At 36.8% G+C, this 18,409-nt stretch overlaps 1 protein-coding gene across 20 annotated transcripts; it reads right to left on the bottom strand.

Annotated features, from left to right (window-relative positions):
- Positions 1-1,744: 1,744 nt before the first annotated feature.
- LOC143857543 (uncharacterized) lies at positions 1,745-17,070 on the bottom strand. Of its 20 annotated transcripts, XR_013238713.1 has the most exons (15): positions 16,527-17,060; positions 15,761-15,933; positions 12,353-12,388; positions 7,799-7,943; positions 7,284-7,680; positions 6,300-6,466; positions 5,992-6,217; positions 5,161-5,484; positions 5,005-5,079; positions 4,668-4,892; positions 3,983-4,079; positions 3,803-3,867; positions 3,498-3,638; positions 2,323-2,465; positions 1,745-2,079 (listed from the first exon to the last, which is right to left on the bottom strand). XR_013238713.1 is itself a non-coding variant. In XM_077368011.1 (3 exons), exon 3 carries the CDS (start codon positions 10,068-10,070, stop codon positions 8,064-8,066), a length of 2,007 nt encoding a protein of 668 aa, XP_077224126.1. In that variant the 5' UTR covers positions 10,071-11,002; positions 11,091-11,514; positions 11,602-12,340; the 3' UTR covers positions 7,968-8,063. The 20 variants fall into 20 exon arrangements, 2 of the variants coding, with proteins under 2 accessions (XP_077224126.1, XP_077224125.1); XR_013238716.1 differs by lacking the exon at positions 15,761-15,933 and having other exon boundaries at positions 5,161-5,478; positions 16,527-17,070; XR_013238712.1 differs by lacking the exon at positions 15,761-15,933.
- Between the last annotated feature and the right edge of the window lie 1,339 nt (positions 17,071-18,409).

Genomic DNA, 18,409 nt, shown 5'->3' with positions numbered 1-18,409 from the left:
GAAAATTTAGAAACTTATCCCCAATATTTCATATACTTCTGAAGTCATTTTTGATAACGACACCCCATACAAGTTTCAAAATAACTTATGCCCGGTTTTGACAAAGACACCCATAAAAAAAAAAAAGGACTTCCAAACACGGGGCTTCCTATCACAACATCTATGTAGTAATGAGCAGATGAGATAGCGTTATTGTCTTCTAAACCCAGGCCAACAGAAAATAAAATACATGGTTAGCTGGATTTTGTCTCCAATTTTCTCACATACCTTGAGATTGCCTCTTAGTTTTCATTGTATAAGAAATTTCATGCCCCTTTTACTTAAGACCAGACTATATTATAGGAAACTAGATGTTGGTAGCATTCTCCATGAAGCTTCCTAGCCCTATATTTTAGTACAATAATAATAATAATATCTCCATGTAGTGTTTTGTGCCAAGCTATCATCTCTTCTCAATTAATACTCTTTGTTTGATTTTTTGAAGATTGAAATCTGTACTAATCATCAGATGAGCCCATCTCATTGTTTTCTAAACCGAAGCCAAAATAAAACAAAATGTGGTTAGATGAGATTTTGCTCCATCTCTCATACATTGAAAATGCCTTTTAGTGTTCATTATATAAGAAATTCCATGCCCCTTACATAGACCAGACTGTATTATAGGAAACTACATGTGGGTAGAATATTCCATTCAGCTTCGTTGCCCTATATTTTTGTACAAAAAGAATAATATCACATGTCAAGCCTGTGCTAACTGTTCATGCATTCTCAATTGATACACTTTTTTTGAATTCTTGAAGATTGAAATCTGTACTAAAAATCTATAGGAATTTGTTCCTCTCCCATCATTTTCTACTTTTATAAGAAAATAAAATCTCTGGGTGCTGGACTGCTCACTTGTTTAGTGGATCTTCTTTGATATTCCCTCATCTGTGGTGGGGAATTAAGGCTTTGTATAGTTTGAAAGGTTCATCTCTTTGCAATGTCACCCAACACAAGCTTATAGGATAGTTTTACTGCCTTGAGGGAAAAGGAAATGAAAAGGAGGAGAGAGAGAACAACTATTTCAACATTAGAAAAAAAAAAAAAGGACGCTTCTAAGATTCTTGAGAGAGAATCACAGGTAAGAAGCATTTTTCAATCTAATCATCTCCTATCTCTTAAATCACTTTCCACTTAGATGATAATCTTCACATTCCATGATAGATTTTTCTAGATATTATTTTTTACTATGTCAAGAATCAGATATATCTTTTAAAAATAATTTTTCCTATGGGTTCCGCTAGGGAAACCTAGACTATAGACTATATAACCCAGCTGAGGACCCTACAATCCCCGTTCACCACCTGGCTATGGAAAACTACAAGAAAAAGGACTTTCACCGTCGGTGTACATAACAACATCGGTGAAACTCACACCGGCGGTTTCAGATAATGTTGGTAATTCCAGCATCCCTAAAAGATTTTAACGTCATTTTCCATAAACCGTCGGTGTAATGTTTTATATGCACGTCCCAAAAAAATAAAATTCAAGCGCCTGAATTAGGGGATACACCGATGTTTAACTAAACCGTTGGTGTATATGAACATACACCGGTGGTCAGGACCGTCAATAAAAGATCCATACGTTTTGAAGAAAAGGTTCACCAACGTTTAAATGACCGTCGGTGCACTTGTTTTTTTTTTTTTTTTTTAAAGTAACTAAATTTTGATTTCTCCCTAAAATTAGGATACAGCCAGCTGTATCCTGTATAAACATGTAGTATGTATATAAGAAATTATTACACAAACTATCTTTATCTAACACTACAATGGCATCTAAACAAATTAATGTTACAAGAGTACAATTAACCTGTATAACCCATCTTTAAATGACACTATTGGCATCCAAACAAATTATCCTAAAAAAAAGACATGGCCCTTCTTCTCAGGTTTACCCTATAGTACCCTTACGTTTACCATATCCTGAGTGGCTCCCTTTCTCTTGGCCTCCATAGCTCGACGAGCCCAAGAACGTGAAAGAATCTTCATTGGCTTCTTAATAATGAACCCGTCTTTAACAATTTTTCTAATGTTTTGCCTGGCAAATCACACAGCAAATTATCACGGTATAAGAGAACCAAAAAAGAAAAATGAAAAAGTTGCCAAAGAAATACACCCAAATTAGTGCACCAAAAAATGTAAGTCATGCTTCATAATATTTGCTCTGATACCTTTTTGGGAATTCTAATGGCCTCTAACAGACCATTATAGAACTGTAAACAAATGAATAAAGCAAACAGAAACAAAGATGGAACAGAATCCAAAGGATGAAAAGACATACTAATGCTTAATATAGATCTTCCACTTTCCCACATCCACTGATTAGAGTCTCAAGAGCTGAATCATCAACTCCCCACGAAAGGTTACCCACATAGAGCCGGTTGTCAGCGTCAAAACTGCTCTCAATGGTCTTCCGTCAAGTTCCTGTTGCATCATCATGAATCCTTACTCAAAAGAGACTCTAAAGTCTAAATACAAGTGTAGTTGACCCACTACTCAACTCAACTCAACTCAACAAAGCCTTTGTCCCAAACTAGTTGGGGTCAGCTAAATGAATCCTTTAGAAAAATTTCATGAAGAAGGTGAAAGGAATCTACCCGGCTCTAATCCTGGTTCAAGTTGGGTTCTTCTACGTGGATCATTTTCTTCCATTCTATCCTATCCAAGGTCATGTTCTCTGTTATGTTCCTAGCTATCAAGTCTTTCCTCACTGTTTCTACCAAGCTGTTTTTGGTCTGCCCCTACCTCTTTTTACTCCATCAATTTGGCACGAGTCGCCTCTTCTCACCGGACCATGTAGTTGACCCACTAAACACAAAATTTTAGGCAGTAATAGTAATACAGAGATAACAGAAAAAATATGCAACACAGAGTACATGCTGATAAAAAAATAGGATATGAGATGCAAATAGGCATGAAAATCAATTCAGACATTAGATTAGCCCTTAAGGTGAAAAGTTTGCAACTTGACTCAAACCCAATGAGGGCCTCAGTTCGTGTCCACTCAAAATGTGGTCCGGTACTTGATTGAATTTTAAAAGCTTATGTGGTCGTCAAATTTTCGAGTTTGCAAGCTTCAATAGGGTTGTTCAAGAACTCGACTTTCTAAAATCAAATGAAAAATAAGGAGCCCCCTTTAATTTGACCACAGTCGTTATCAAGTTGAGGCAGTTTGGTGAGTTTTTTCAGTATCCGATGGCTTTTTAAAACCTTGAATTAGATGCAAAACTTAAACAAGGGAAGATTTTTATACATGTGGTTCAAGAAGAAATACAACTAAAATTGTATGAATAACATAGGCAACAATGGTGGAATAGCCATTTCAAGTATCCATGAAACATAAGATGGAAGAGGTAATTCAGGTCTCACAACACGATAAATTTAACAATCAACCAAAAGGGGATGCATAAAAAACAAATTCGAGTGAATAAAATAGCATTGCACCAAGAAACTTACATAACCATTGAACTGCTGCGCAGCTGCTTCTACTTCCTCAGCAGTAGACATTGTCACAAACCCAAACCCTCAGCTTCTTCCAGTTAGCTTGCCATAAACAACCTGCCATCAAAACTACTTCAATCTTCCTCCATCCTGCATCTTTTTACAAGGAGAATAAATGTACAAATGTATTTAGAAAAAAAAAATACGAAATTATGACAAATACTGTGAAACAACCAAGTACTCCAAAACCTTAAGCTGTGAACATACAATTCACCATCTTACAAATATTCCTTGTTTAATCGTTAGCATAACAAGCTTACCTATGATAGCACCACAATGCATATCGGCAGAGGGTTCCTCCCCTGTAAGGATCTCCCACATTGCACTACCAAATGAGAAAACATCACAACCCAAAGGACCTGTTAATTTCTTCCACAATATAACTAAAACACGTAGAAGCATTAATAAGCTTAACTTCTCAGAAATCCAGTTGCTACTACCATTCAATAGCTCTGATGCTATCCAAGGAAGGGTTTCTCTTACACCACCCGAAACCAGGGTATTGCGTTTAATTCTTGACAATCCAAAATCTCCAACCTGAGAAGGCCAACTCATGCTAATGTGACTCGGATGCAAACTTACATATAAATTAGAAATGTTCTATTTTAGAAAGTAAGCTGCAACCTTTTAAAAGCCATAATTTCAATTCCATGGGAAAATTTTGGAAACATTTTGAAGGTGCTAACTAATTGACTCTTCTCTATGAAGATATGAGCGCAAGATGGAGAGAGAAACAGATAATGGCATTTCATGCGTCAAAACTATGTTCGATCACAACAATTTTGACTATCAAATTGCATACACAAATATAGACAAAAAGGTAAATGTGTTCTATCCTAGAAGGATGAAAAAGTCCAATACAATGCAACAAAAAACTAAAAGAGGCAAGAGAAGCCACAAACACAACAAAACTCTGTCTCAAAATTACACCAACATAGCCCATGTTACATCAACTCGGAAATGAAAACGTAATAAACATAAAGACAAGTTAGCTCAAGTACTCCTGGTTGATTTAACCTGAAAACAAAAGGGAACCCAAAAGTAAACAAAAAAAAAATAGTACACTTGTCAATAAAATCATCATCAAGAACCAATAAATACAGGTCTCATATATCAATTACTTACCAAGTAGGACAGCCAAGCGATTGGTGCTCCTACAACGTCAGCGATATATGTAAAGAATTCGGATGGCCTTACCAGAGGCTCATCTGGCACCACAACGACCGTGATCTGGACCTCAGTCATAAACTCTCCCAATGGCTCGTCCTCAACTACATGTGCCGGATCAACGCTTTTACGAATACCAAGCGCCACTTCAACCCCCCCTTGTCAAATGCTTAGTAAGATAACCTTATCAAAAGCAAAATGATCAGAAGTATATTCACATAAGTATATTCACACAGTTATTTATTAACTCATAATTTCACATATGATTTAGAATAAAAGTCAACGACATTTATACCTGATCGTCAGTGAGATCTCCGTGGCTGCCCGAGGAGGGTGCATGTTGTTGTGAAGAAGTAAGATCGTCGGGTGGCTAACATATAACAAGATAGATACATAAAGGTATTAGGGAACTAAAAGAACTATTTAATGAAAAAAATTTATAAAGACATACATTGCTACTTTGGACGCCATGGAAATGAGATAAGAGTGCCGTCAACTGTCGTTCCATATGGGCTTGATGTCGTTCCATTTCGGCCTGCTTCTCTCTCATACTTGCTATCTCACTGACGAGTTGCTCATTGGCCCTTTCAAGTGATGCAGCCCTCTTCTGCGACATCCCACCACTGGACGTAAAGCCAAATAGCCAGGTCGGGTAGGGCCCCATCATTTGCAGTTTTGCACTCTACCGCGTCTCTCCGGGCCAAATACCTTGCCACAAGTGTCATCTGAGGCAACTGTGGGGCTGATCTCGGGATGCTGATGAAGCTATCTGAGCCTAAAAAAAGAGTGTCATATAATAAAGTCTTATATGAAGTTTAATAAGTTAATAACATAAAAAAGACAGTAGATTAACTATGAATGTTATGAAACATATTATAAGAGCTCCGCAGACATCATCATAAGGATCCCCGTTTTTCTTGCTGAGGAGACAAATGAAAAGATCTCCTCGGCTTGGAACCTTACCATCATTCTTTATAGTCTGTCCTCATATCAACAATATAATTGCTTGTCACAAGAAAAGTAAATTAATAAAAAAACATTCATGAATCTACCTCCCGATATATTACGATGCATTTTGTGCCACCGGTATGTTTGATGGTCTGTTTAGCGCGTTTGGCTTTATTTTATGCGGCAGCTATCCTAAAACATGTGAGAGCAGTTGGGTATTTGGAATGTTTGATATATAAGTAAGAAAAAAGAAAGCATTCCCATTACTTATATATAAAACATTCCAAATACCCAACTATTCCAAATATAAGTAAGAAAAAGAAAAAAAACCCACCAACTCCAAATACTTTATTCCAAACATTCTCATTCTCTACTACTTTCAGGCATTGGATCAAGACCTTCAATTTGGAAACCTCTTCCTTCGTGTGTTGCATCAACACCTTCAACTCAGATACCTCATCCTCCAAACTTCGCAGACGATTATTGGATTCCCTTTGGCGCCCAAATTCGTGTCTGGCTAAAACATCGTCTACCCATATGAAATGCTCGCACTCCCACGTCTAACCATCATGAATGTTTTAGAAATGTTAGAAATTTGAAATTGCCTACAAACAAAATTACACTCAAAGAATCTTTACTTACATTGAATGTGCAAGAGTAGAAGACCCGCTCTTGGTCACCGTTCTTATCCGTCTCGGCTATCTTCAAAGTAGCTTTATGTTCACAAAAACATTTTAGTGCGGGTAGTCGGAACCAATTTGACCTTCCAGCACTATTGCTAGATGAAGCCATCAGTTTCTTTTCGCTACCTGCAAAAAGAATTAACATCTGAGAATCTGAGAAAAAACAATTTTAAAACCGAACTTAATCTTTCAAGGGTTATTGACTTCAATAGACCTTCATTTCATGAATCAAGAAAAGAAAATGGATCTAGTCAAATGTTTGTGCAGGCATACATCAATTAGCTCCTCACCCACTTAATCTCATAACCTAATCAAAACAATCATCACCTAACAATAGCCTAATTATCTCAGTAAACAATTCATGAAAGAAACTCCTATCAGATTTTAGGTGATCTTTTCCGCTTGTAAACCACAATTTACCAAAAAATCCAGTAAACAATTCAAGAAAAATAAACAAAAGATTTCATATTTTTTGTTAGAATACCTCTGAAAGTAAACCCTAATCCTAAACAAAACTATGTTCACTCCACACAAACAATACAGGAAAAACTGGTTTTTATAAGCTAAAACCAGGAAAAATGAATAGCCTCCTGGAATGTAGAAGTTTTTATAAGCTGGTTTTTAATAGCCTCCCGGAATGTAGAGGCTAAAAACCTGTTCTTATAAGCTAAAACTAGGAAAAATGAAAAGCAGGATTGTAAAATCCAGGCTTTAGCCTGTAAAATCCGTATTCAAGGCCTACAAAATCCAGATTTTCGTGCAGAAAAAATCCAGGTTTAGGTGTTAAAAACACTGGAAAAGAAACGGATTGTAAAACTGTTTTAGCTTCTAAAATCCAGGTTTTAGCCTAGCAAATCCAGTTTTTAGGAATGAAAACCCAGGTCTTAGCTTGTATAATCCAGAAAGAACCAAGCACATCTCTGAAAGAAAACCCTAATCATACCTGTTAATCGAAGGGAAAGTGGTTGCGAATCGAAGAGAAAAGGCACCGAAGCCTCGCGCTGTTGAGAATCGAAGAGAAGAGGTTGCAATTCGAAGAGCGAAGAGTTCTTCCCAAACCAGGGGTTTTCACTGGTGCGAATCGCCTCTTTCGCAGAGTTAAAACTCTAAAACCCTAAAATATCGAGAGAGGAAACGAGGAGAGGCTTCTGTCGAGGGTTTCTATCGAGAGAGTCCAGACGTTTTTCTTTTTCTTAAGGTCTACGGTGATTGATGATCTTGTAAGCGGGATTTACTGCTTTAGAAGCAAGATTGTTAATGTAGAAGAACCCATCTTCCTGTAGTAAATCTCTATATCTTTGAATATTTTCATTGAAAAGTGTCAGTTGAATAAGATCCTTCTGGTAAGAATAAAAAAAGTTAAGAAAAATTAATAGAAATTGAGGATAGTTGGAGTAAATATTTATCTCATGATATAAGCCAAAATAAGGTAATCGTTGTAAATAAAATAAAACATACCTTTTCATCAGCTAAAATAATTGTTGATACCCGGCCAGTGGCATGAGGTCTATTGTATTCATGAATACTAAAGATTTGCTTAACTCTACACTTCACATTCCAACTTGGCCTATTTAGAAGTATCTGCTCGAAAGGTGTATGCATCCTATAAAAAAGGAACATTCATTCTTTTAAGTATAGTCATATCTTGTCTATAAATTATATTTCTTATTCTAAGTAGTTATAGGCAATAAAATTTGAACGAATGTAAGAATCAAGATAGGCCTTACAACATTATTAGTAGCATGGATGATATTCCTTGCAAAACTTCCCTATAAACAACATTTTTGGTGTAGCCTTTCTTTGGATGGTCTTTATTACCTAGTAGTATTTTAACACCTGATCTAGAAGTTACATGTGACAAAGCAACGTAAAGTTGTCCGTGAGTAAAAACTGGCTTTGGCAAATATACCCCCACTTTTGATAAAGTTTGCCCTTGACTTTTGTTAATAGTCATAGCAAAAGCGATTTTTAGAGGAAATTGTCTCCTTTTGAATGTAAATGGCCATTCACGATCAGATGGAGACATAACAATTCTTGGTATGCAGTGTATATCATTTCTGTTATTTCCTGTGATAATACTTGCTTGAATTGTACGCCTCTCTAATCGAAGAACAATTAATCGAGTTCCATTGCAAAGTCCTACAGCTGGATTCAAATTACGCAACAGTATAACTGGAACGCCCACTTTTAATTCCAAACAATGCTTTGGTATTCCCGAAAAATTTAAGGAATTTAAATATTCAGGCGTAGTGAGCAATTCAGTAGAGACGTCGTTACTCTTATTAACTGCGCTATCAGCACTCAAGTATGTTCTAATATCACCAGGTAACATTTGTAACATCAAAGAATTAACATAATCGACATCATCATTCTTCGGTGCTAGTATAGCTCGCTGCTCAAGATAGTTATCTTCGTGCAATCTTGATAGAAAATCAGGATAAATTATTGTAATCAGTTGTATTATTCCATTATCATAAGTATCTATGAGCATATCATCTGGAATTCTGATCCAATCAGCTTCTGAATGGTTATCAATAGAAATTGTAGGTAAGCTTCCGTTTCCAATATTAAGAAGCCAATTTGCAAATGCAGTAACTTCATTACGTTTTGTAGACGACATTCCTTGTTGCAATACTTGAATGTTCGTCGTTAGACGGAATAATTTGCAATAATCCCACAGATAAGATTTTTGCAAGCAAGAGGCAACGATAATTTCTCGACTTGCTTTTGGAACAACAGGAAGTATTTGTCTAAAGTCACCTCCAAGTACAAAAGTTTTGCCTCCCAAAACTTTAGATGCTCCATCAGAAGTATCTTTTAGTACATCCTTTAATGTGCGGTCTACAGCCTCAATGGCATATCGATGCATCATCGGTGCCTCATCCCAAATGATAAGTGTAGCTTTCTTTATTAAGACTGCCAATTCTGATCGCGGCTTTATCATGCATGTAGAGTCATCAGGTGGATTGAGCGGAATCTTGAAACGGGAGTGAGAGGTACGACCTCCTGGAAGTAATATAGCAGCAATACTAGACGATGCGATGCTCAATACTATTTTGCCATCACTTCGTAATTTATTAATCAATGTCTTCCATAGAAATGTTTTACCTGTCCCACCGCTTCCATAAACAAAGTAAAAACCACCTGCATCATTAATACATGAGTCCATAATAGTGTTGAAGATCGATAATTGTTCTGAAGTTAAATGACGATGTAAACGATTAAATTCAATCTTTGCTGCAGCTCGATCATAGCCTAACTCTTCCAAGATGGATTTGTTCTCGAATTCATGTTGATCATTTGATTGAGGCTGTGGCATAGAAGGATAATCAGAAAGGCTTTTCCCAATAGCATTAAGAATACTTTCTATTTCTTGTAATGCAGCTTCTTGCAACACATGCTCGGGTAATAAATAATTTGGATTTTGTAAATTTTTTTGGGCTCTCGATTGTAAGTCATCTGCTAGATCTTTATAATGGCCCTCCCATAGTGATAAAGGGTTTGTCACGGCACATGATACCAAAATTGATGCAAATAAATGCAGAAGTTGATGAGATGTAGCCCAAACAGACGCCTCTTCAAGAGCTTCGTGCCATTCACTATCATCTTCTAATAAACCAAATGCACTACATGCAGATTTAAAATCTGGATAAAGAATGCCATTGATAGTACGTATGTCCTCATAGTTTACCTCATAGTTTAAGCTGCCACGTACAATATTTAAGAGCATCCGTAAATAATAGTGTTCGCCTGATGATGGGTGTGCGAAATACAATCTACCGATGGCTCTTTTCTTCTTTCTTCGATGCCATTATTTTTCTTCTCGGTTCCAAACCCAAGCAGTTGGGAATTCTACGTATTTGAGGCTCCTTGCATCTTCGAATTTATTATTAGCTTGCATCCATTTTATAAACATGCTTGTTCGAATACCTGGCCTTGACATGATGTCATACAGGTTGTCCTTGTCATTGAATATGACATATTGTTCATTGGGCAAATGAAATTGCAAACGTTCAACAAATGGTTGTTGTGCATGTAAATCAAACTCTAGAATTCTCCAACACGCTTCCGGTGCAGATATATATCTACAATCCAAGTATTGCTTAATTTCATCATTATTTTGATGGGAATTGACATTGGATTGCATAGATGTTGAAGATTCAGGTTCAATAACAACAGTAGCTCGATCTGGTCCTTTATGAAGATACTTGAAAAGATACTTAATAACTTTTGTCTTAGCACAAAGTTCAACATTTATATGTGAGCTATATTTGATCAAATAGAGCACGATTGTATGGACAACCCATCGATTATCAAATTCTTGACCATGAATCATAGCACTTCGACCATTATTCCTTCGACGGTAAACAGGAAAACCGTTATCATCAATGATTGTATTACTATTGAACTTTTTCGGATATTTCTTAGAGCATGCACGACCAACCATGCAAGGTGATTTTGGATTCATAAGACCGCAAGGCCCATGGATCATTGTTTTAGAAACAATTTCAAATAGTTGAGGCTCAACATCTTTATCTGGAAGTTCGGCAGAAATAAAATTATCGATTTATTCTGCTGTAACAATTTGATCTTCATTTGCCAAGGTTAACAAAATATGCACATGTGGTAATCCCCTCTTTTGGAATTCTACAACATGAATGTCTGCATATAAATTTAAAAATCTATTAAAAATCCATATAGGGATAAAAATTAAAATTTCAATATAACAACAATATAAATTAGTAATTACCCGCAACAACTCTTCCGAAGTGTTTTTTCTTACGAAGGTCATTTATAAGTTGCTTCTTCTTGATGTTAAATACCCTTGCTACTATATCAGGTCTATCTTCAACTCTTTGTCCGAGAAATAATGCTAAAGTTGAAGTGATTTCTGTCCATTTTGAATTGCAAGTAAATGTTATAAACAAATCTGGAGGACTGTACCATTGACAAATCGCCATTGCATCTTGAAATGCCTGAGTCATGTATCGACGACCTCCTGTGAATGATGATGGTAAAATAAGTCTTTGTCCAATACTTGAAGCATCATGATCACCACTTTCTATAGCATCTTGCAACCCTTGGTAAACTTCTCCGCGTACTTGTTCTTGATTTTGTCGCACCCAAAGTAATCTCTGTTCTTCGATAGCTGCATAAGCATCAACTACAAATTGCTGAAAAAGACGTCCAGAATTAATCAGTGTTCTTCCTTCTGTAGGACGATATTGAATTCTATAAGCATAGAACTCTCGCATACTGACATGCTTTCTACTTGGGCGAGTACAACTCATATTTGATCTGATAGGTATATTAATCCTCCATCCATCTTCTCCATATGGAAATAATAAAGGATATTGTAAAGGCATATAAGCAGGGTGCCATTCGTTAATCCTTTGAAGAAATCCTTCATTATTGCAAATAATAATGTCACGTTTTTCAACACTTTCAGATCCATCGCCAACCATAAGTGCAGCAACTTCAGATACAGTTGGGAGGATATATTGTCGACTATCTCGTGACCTTTGTTCGATAAGACGAATACGTAAGTTAATAGTAGAACTGTTTGCTAAGAAGTCCCTCCCATTGTAAGCAACAACAAATTTATATGGTACCGAACCACTGAACAGTGACAGTAAAATCAAGCACTATCTAATGAAACAAACATTAGGATCAGTAGTTAAAAATTTGTGGCAATTGTATTTGTATTTGGATCTCTAAATACCTCATATGTGAGCCTGAAAATATAAATGTAGGTTGGTTAACAAAATAAGATAACGGTAAGATGAAAATGCATATTTCGAACTAAATGGGAGTGACACTAAAGATATTAAAACTAACTGTAAATTCATTGGCAGAATTTATAAGGCAATACTTAGAAACGGAAAACATTAAAAGGATCTGAAATGAAATTCAATTTAATCTGATATAAGAGGATTTCAATAAAAAGAAATAACCAAATGTAATTATTTTACTTATAAAGTTGATGAGGATCAAGAAGCCTAAGACTCAAACCTTAAGGAACTCGTAACTGAACTCGGCGGTTGAAAACTGTAAAAAAAAAAAACACATTAGAAAGCAAAGTATACTGATTTAAGTTAACACATATAGCATTACGCATTCTTCAACTTCGAAAAAACATGGTGGATACTAAAAGAGAGAAAACAGCCAAACATGGTCAGAAGACCTAACAGAAATCATTATTTTTTTACCTAAAAAAAGAAGCCAGAAACAAAAAAGAGAATATAAAGGAATTTTTTGATTTATCTTGAAACTCTATGGATTTAACACGTCTCCCTCTCCCCCTCTTTTTACCGTTTACCTCTTAGGTGCTGTCTCTATCTCTGCCTCTATGCAAGGGAAAAAATGTAAAATCGTGCCTTCTTTTCTTTGTCTCTATCTCAGAGATATTTAATGGCTTTTGATTTTACAAATCTATCTAATACGGGTCCTCTCTCTCTATCTATCGTCAGAGAAGAGATATTTTATATAGCATACTCTATCTGTTTCTTCTGTTTCGTCGTAGTAAACCCTAGCAAATGAACCTAGAGTTCTTTTCACATCACCAATAACTGGCCATTTGTAATGGCTATGTTTTTACGAATTTTGGCCTCGCTACCTCGCTTGAACAGGAAGATGGTTTGGTGTGTGACGCTGAGCCTATTGATCTTGGAGACAAATACGTGGCTCATCTTCCTCTTTGCTTTTGAAATGGTATGCCATTAGTGAAGGGTTTTTGAGTCATACACAAAAAAATTTAATAACTCTATTAGGAAAGTTTTTGAGGGGAAAATCAAAAAATTAAGAAGGCAGAAACAACAACAAAAATGTAGAGAGCATGGATTAAAAAAATTCATGAAGGTAAGAGTAAAATTAGGAAGCCAGGAACAACGAAAATAACAGAGTCAGACACCAAAAAATTTAATAACTCTGTTAGGAAAGTTTTTGAAATAGGGAAATATTACAGAACATCCATCACCTTGATAAAGGAAGCAGAGAAATAGAGAAATATTAAAGAAAACCCATCACATAGAATCAAACTACAAAACCCTGAATCTAAGAAGAAGAAAATTAGAAAACCAGAACATCAACTGAGAGAGCGAACCAGCAAGAAGCAAACAAACCCTTTTTCTCTCTTTCTTTTGATGTAGTAGAATCGTGAGAGAGGAGAAGATATCTGTAGTAGGTGAAATAAGGAGCAGAGAAATATCTGTAGTAGGTGAAAAAAGGAGAAGATATTTGGGGGGAAATAAGAAAATGTTGTTTTCACCCTCCCATAGCTAGTATATACAGATATGTGGGAGGGCAAAAAAGCGTAAAAACCTTGCACATTGACGTGTTAAATTGGAAGATTTTTCAAATAATTAAAAAAATTCTCTCCTTTTTCTCTTCTGCTATATATATAATTTTTAATTTTGAAAATTTTATTTTATTTAAAAATTACCGAATCCGAATCCTATTTTTGGGGGTTTGCCGAAACTGACACCTCGCGCGAACCCGAATCCATTCAACATTGTTCATATGTAACCTCCCATACCATGGGGGTCTTAAAGAGTTGTCATCTACAATCTGACTACCAACAGCATCCATTTCTGGGGGTTTGCCGAATCTGACACCTCGTGCGAACCCGAATCCATGCAACATTTGTTCATATGTAACCTCCCATACCATGGGGGTCTTAAAGAGCTGTCATGTACAATCTGACTACCAACAGTATCCATGTCCACATATACCAATATGCAACAATTCACTAAGTAGTGTGTGTCTAGGTAACACGAGTTATTGCCCAAGTATCTGTTAGAATTCAACCCATCGTATTTGGGCTAGGTAGGGGAGATAAGCTCTTGATGCTAATGATTTTAGGCTTTTGGGAAGTTCTGGGAGTCAGTGTTTTGTTTTTTATGCCAAAATTTAGATTTTGCTTCAATAGTGGCAAGTGGCCCTTTATCTAGGGATTAGTTTTGTCATTTAGTTCTCTTTCACTGCTCAACCTACTGATCTGTTAGATCTGCTAGGGTTTATGTAGGGAAGAATTGTCAGCATAGGATGGCCAACTACAGTGCCGCAAAAGCAGGGGTTATTAGCTTAACAAAGACTGCTGCAAAGGAATATGCAAGTAGAAATATCACTGTGAGGTTCCAAAATATTCCCTTCTCTTCCAATGAAACTCATCAATGATACAACCTTTTTTCTTTTGAATGACAAATAGAATTCATTAGAAAAAACAGAGACCGAGAAGGGCTCTGAACAGATTACAACCAAGATATGATAGAAATAAGACAGAAAATTTTACAACCAAAGCTAGGGGGAAAAAAAACAAACAACTCGAGACTTTCTTTGAGGACCCCTTCTCTGGCTAGGCCATCCACTTCACCATTGGCCAAACGCCTAACATGCTTAAATGAGAATGATGCCACCCCAATTCTGTCTAGAATTTCATCAAAATAGGCCGTGAATCTCCAAGGCACCGACTTTGAGCCCCAAAGCCATCTAATGGCATTGAGGGAGTCCCCTTCCACCACCTCCTTATTCATATCAACATTCTGGAGGAACTTAAAGCCCTTATGAATTGCACGAACCTCCACCTCATTCGCATCTGCTACTCCAATGGGGCCTCTAAAGGCCTAAATCACCATCCTTTCTTCATTCCTCAACAAGCCTCCTACGCCGGCTGGCCTAGGATTTCCCATACTCGATCCATCAAAATGCAATTTTAGCATTCCACGAGCAGAAGGTGTCCAAACCTCCATCAAATTGGGATCATTTTTGTCCCGCCCCAACATATCTCTCTCCAACCATGCCATAGATCATAAGGAGATACAATTCTAAAGCATGGCAATGCTTTTACCCAAGATATAGTTAAAGCAATGACTTTATTAAGAATAAACCGAGCTCCCTTAGTAAAACCCTTAAAGATCTTGGCATTTCTCTCTCTCCATAGAACCCAAATAGTAGCTAAGAAGGACACCTGCCATAGGATCTTCCCTTTTCCCTTCCATGGAGACATCACCCAACTTTCGAATAGTTCCAGGAGTTTTTCTAGAACGACCCAAGCAATCCCGAATCTATTGAACAATCTTCCCCATACAACCTTATGCTAGTGAATTAAAATTATTCTATTATTGGCATTAAATCTGCTTCAGGTTAATGATATTGCCCCTGGATTCATTGCATCTGATATGATTGCCAAGCTTGGATTAGACATTGAGAAGAAAATACTGGAGACCATCCCCTCAGGCAAGAGTGGATTAAAGAATGTCGAGCCACTATTTTAATTTTTAGCTATTAAATTGCCTATGCAAATCATGTTAGTGAAGCAATCATCTTCAAGTTGTTGCTTGTTGGTTTAATTACTTACATGCTTAAAAGTAAACAAGAAATTCCAGATGCAAAAAAGCATTGAAATAGTTAAATTTCCTATACCTGAAGAGAATGTGGGAACAGGTAGCATATCCACATTAGATACTTAGTTTGAAAAATCTAAGAATGACTCTCATTCTCCTATGCTTAGTGATAGGATAAAACAGCAACACAAAAGGCATAAGTATCTCTTGTAATCTCTTCACAAAGGCTCGTGTACTCTGGGTTGATCTAACCTGAAAACAAAATGAACCCAAAAGTAAGGGCAGTTCACCAAGGGATTAAACTATTGGACGGGGAGAATTTCAATCATATAGTGGTTGAAGGAGACTCTATCAATGTGATTCGATGGCTTTCTGGCTCACACCCATTTTCTTGGCGCTTTGCAGATTATTTCAATGAGATTAGAGACATTGTCGAGTAGTCGGATGTCTCTTTTCGCTATGTTAGGAGATTGGCCAATGGGGAGGCTAACCATCTTGCTAGAAGGGGTGTTCGTCTAGAAGCCTTGGAGCAATATGATTTCCTTCCACCTTGATTGGTTTTCCTATTGTATTGTAATTATTTGTGCTATTGTACATTCTGTGTATCTTTGACCATCTCAGTCCGATTAGACCATTCAAAAAAAAAAAATCAAATCAAGAAACTAAGAAGAAAGCTAAAACCTAAAATGCAAGTAACAATGATAAGATTGATCTTCTCCAGTTTTCTCATATTCTGAAATATATGGCCAAGATAACATAGAACAAGAAGTGTGATGCATGAACAGTCATTTCTACAACAAAAAAAATTATTAAGTAAATACAACCTTTCGAAAGATGCATCTTACATGAGAGGGTAAGTCACTATAGCAGAACGAGATGCCAACCAAGAATCCCATATGACTTTTGTGTATATAAGATCCCAAATCAGATTTCAAATTGTCTTTTTGTTCAGGACTATTTTCTTCTTTACAAATCTTGAGCTTTTTCTGCTTTTCTTTTTAAAATTGGGTCTCTCCAAACCCTAGAAACACACCAAGAGCAAGCTAGTAAAAAATATTCTTAAATGGGAAATGACGGATAAATAAAGATTCATGAAGAAAAATGAAGAAAAAACTAGGTATTTTGCTGATGGGAAATGTTATCAGCACTCCCGTATTTTGATGACCGCACTCCTCACTTTATGGTATGGCCAGCACCATAGGATGATCCAAACCATCCATTAGATGGGCCACAGCCTAAATAGGTTGTCCCCCAAAAATAATTTCCATACGTTGATCCTAACCCTCCGATCTATAGAGGAACTGAATATTAGATGGTAACGCTCTATGGATCGGAGGGTTAGTACCAACCTATGGAAATGGTTTTTGGGGCACAACATATTTAGGTTGTGGCCGATCTAATGGATGGTTTGGATAATCCTATGGTGCGTATCATACCTTACTTTTTAATAAAGTGAGGAGTGCGGTCATCAAAATACGGTAGTGGTGATATTATTGCCGATATTCAACAATATCTACCATTCCTTACCTAATTTCCTACCAAACACATGAATCTACCGAAAAAGAATGGGACTCCAATTCTTAATCGCATAAAGCATTTCACAGCCGGGCTATTGAACACAGGCTCAGATTTTGTCTTAATTCATTTATTCATCCGAGGTGGGTGCCTCTCATGCAACAGCCAAAGCCCCGAAATGCCTTACGGGATGATCCCTAGAGTTCTGGGTTAGGGGTTTAGGGTTTGCGGTTTAATTCCATCCTTTTTTTACTTGGGCAGACCCTTTTAGTCTATTTATGATAACTCTTTTAGACTAGAGGGGTTGTTCCAAGTAAAAAAGGGGAGAATATATCATTTCCCTTTTTCGGACAACCAAATTTTTTTTGTCCTCTATACGTAGGGAATTGCTAGGGTCCATTGCAAAAGGCATTTCACGGCTGGGCTGTCGCATGTTAGGCCAGCCACCTACTGACATGCGACAGACCAGCCGCGAAATCCCTTTTGGGTGATGAACCCTAGTAATTCTCATTCGTTAATATGGTAGAAAAGTATACTATGGTTTTATGGTTTTAGTGTTTTAGGATTTGGGATTTAAGGTTTTACGGTTTTGAGGTTTGGAGTTTAGGGTTTGCAGTTTAGGGTTTGAGGCTTGGGGTTTGGGCTTTTTTTTAGGATTTAGGATTTAGGCCATTTTAGTGTTTAGGGTGTGGGGTTTCGGGATTTAGGGTTTAGGGTTTAGGATTTAAGGCTTAGGTGTTACGGTTTTAGGGTTCAGGATTTGAGGTTTGTGGTTTTAGGGTTTAGAGGTTAGGGTTGGGGGTTGGGGTTTTAGGGTTTAGGCTTTAGGGGTTTGGGGTTTGGGGTTTGGGGTTTTAGAGTTTGGGTTTTACAGTTTTATGGATTTTTGAGGTTTAGGGTTCAAGAGTTTAGGGTTTATGGAATGCTGTTCGAAAGACCTATATGGGAATTGCCGACTGGCTGATCCGTGCGAAATGTGGATTCTCCAATAACGGCTGTAAAATCTTACCACAAATAAATCTCTTAGGTTTTAGGCTTTTAATTATTTTTTGAGTCCTTAATGTTGTGGTTTTTATTAGGACTCATGGTTGCTATTACTTTTCCTAATTTTTTCGTTGTTACTTATCATTTTAGTCATGCTATTATCCATGTAACTGTAAAACGTGAGATGAAGTTGCTATATTTAAAATGCATGTTTATCATTAATAAGACG

Source organism: Tasmannia lanceolata, unplaced genomic scaffold (assembly GCF_043159265.1).
Source record: "Tasmannia lanceolata isolate RefF3 unplaced genomic scaffold, GAP_Taslan_0.1 ptg000025l, whole genome shotgun sequence".
NCBI lineage: Eukaryota > Viridiplantae > Streptophyta > Magnoliopsida > Canellales > Winteraceae > Tasmannia > Tasmannia lanceolata.
This window is presented reverse-complemented; position numbering and strand designations above follow the sequence as displayed.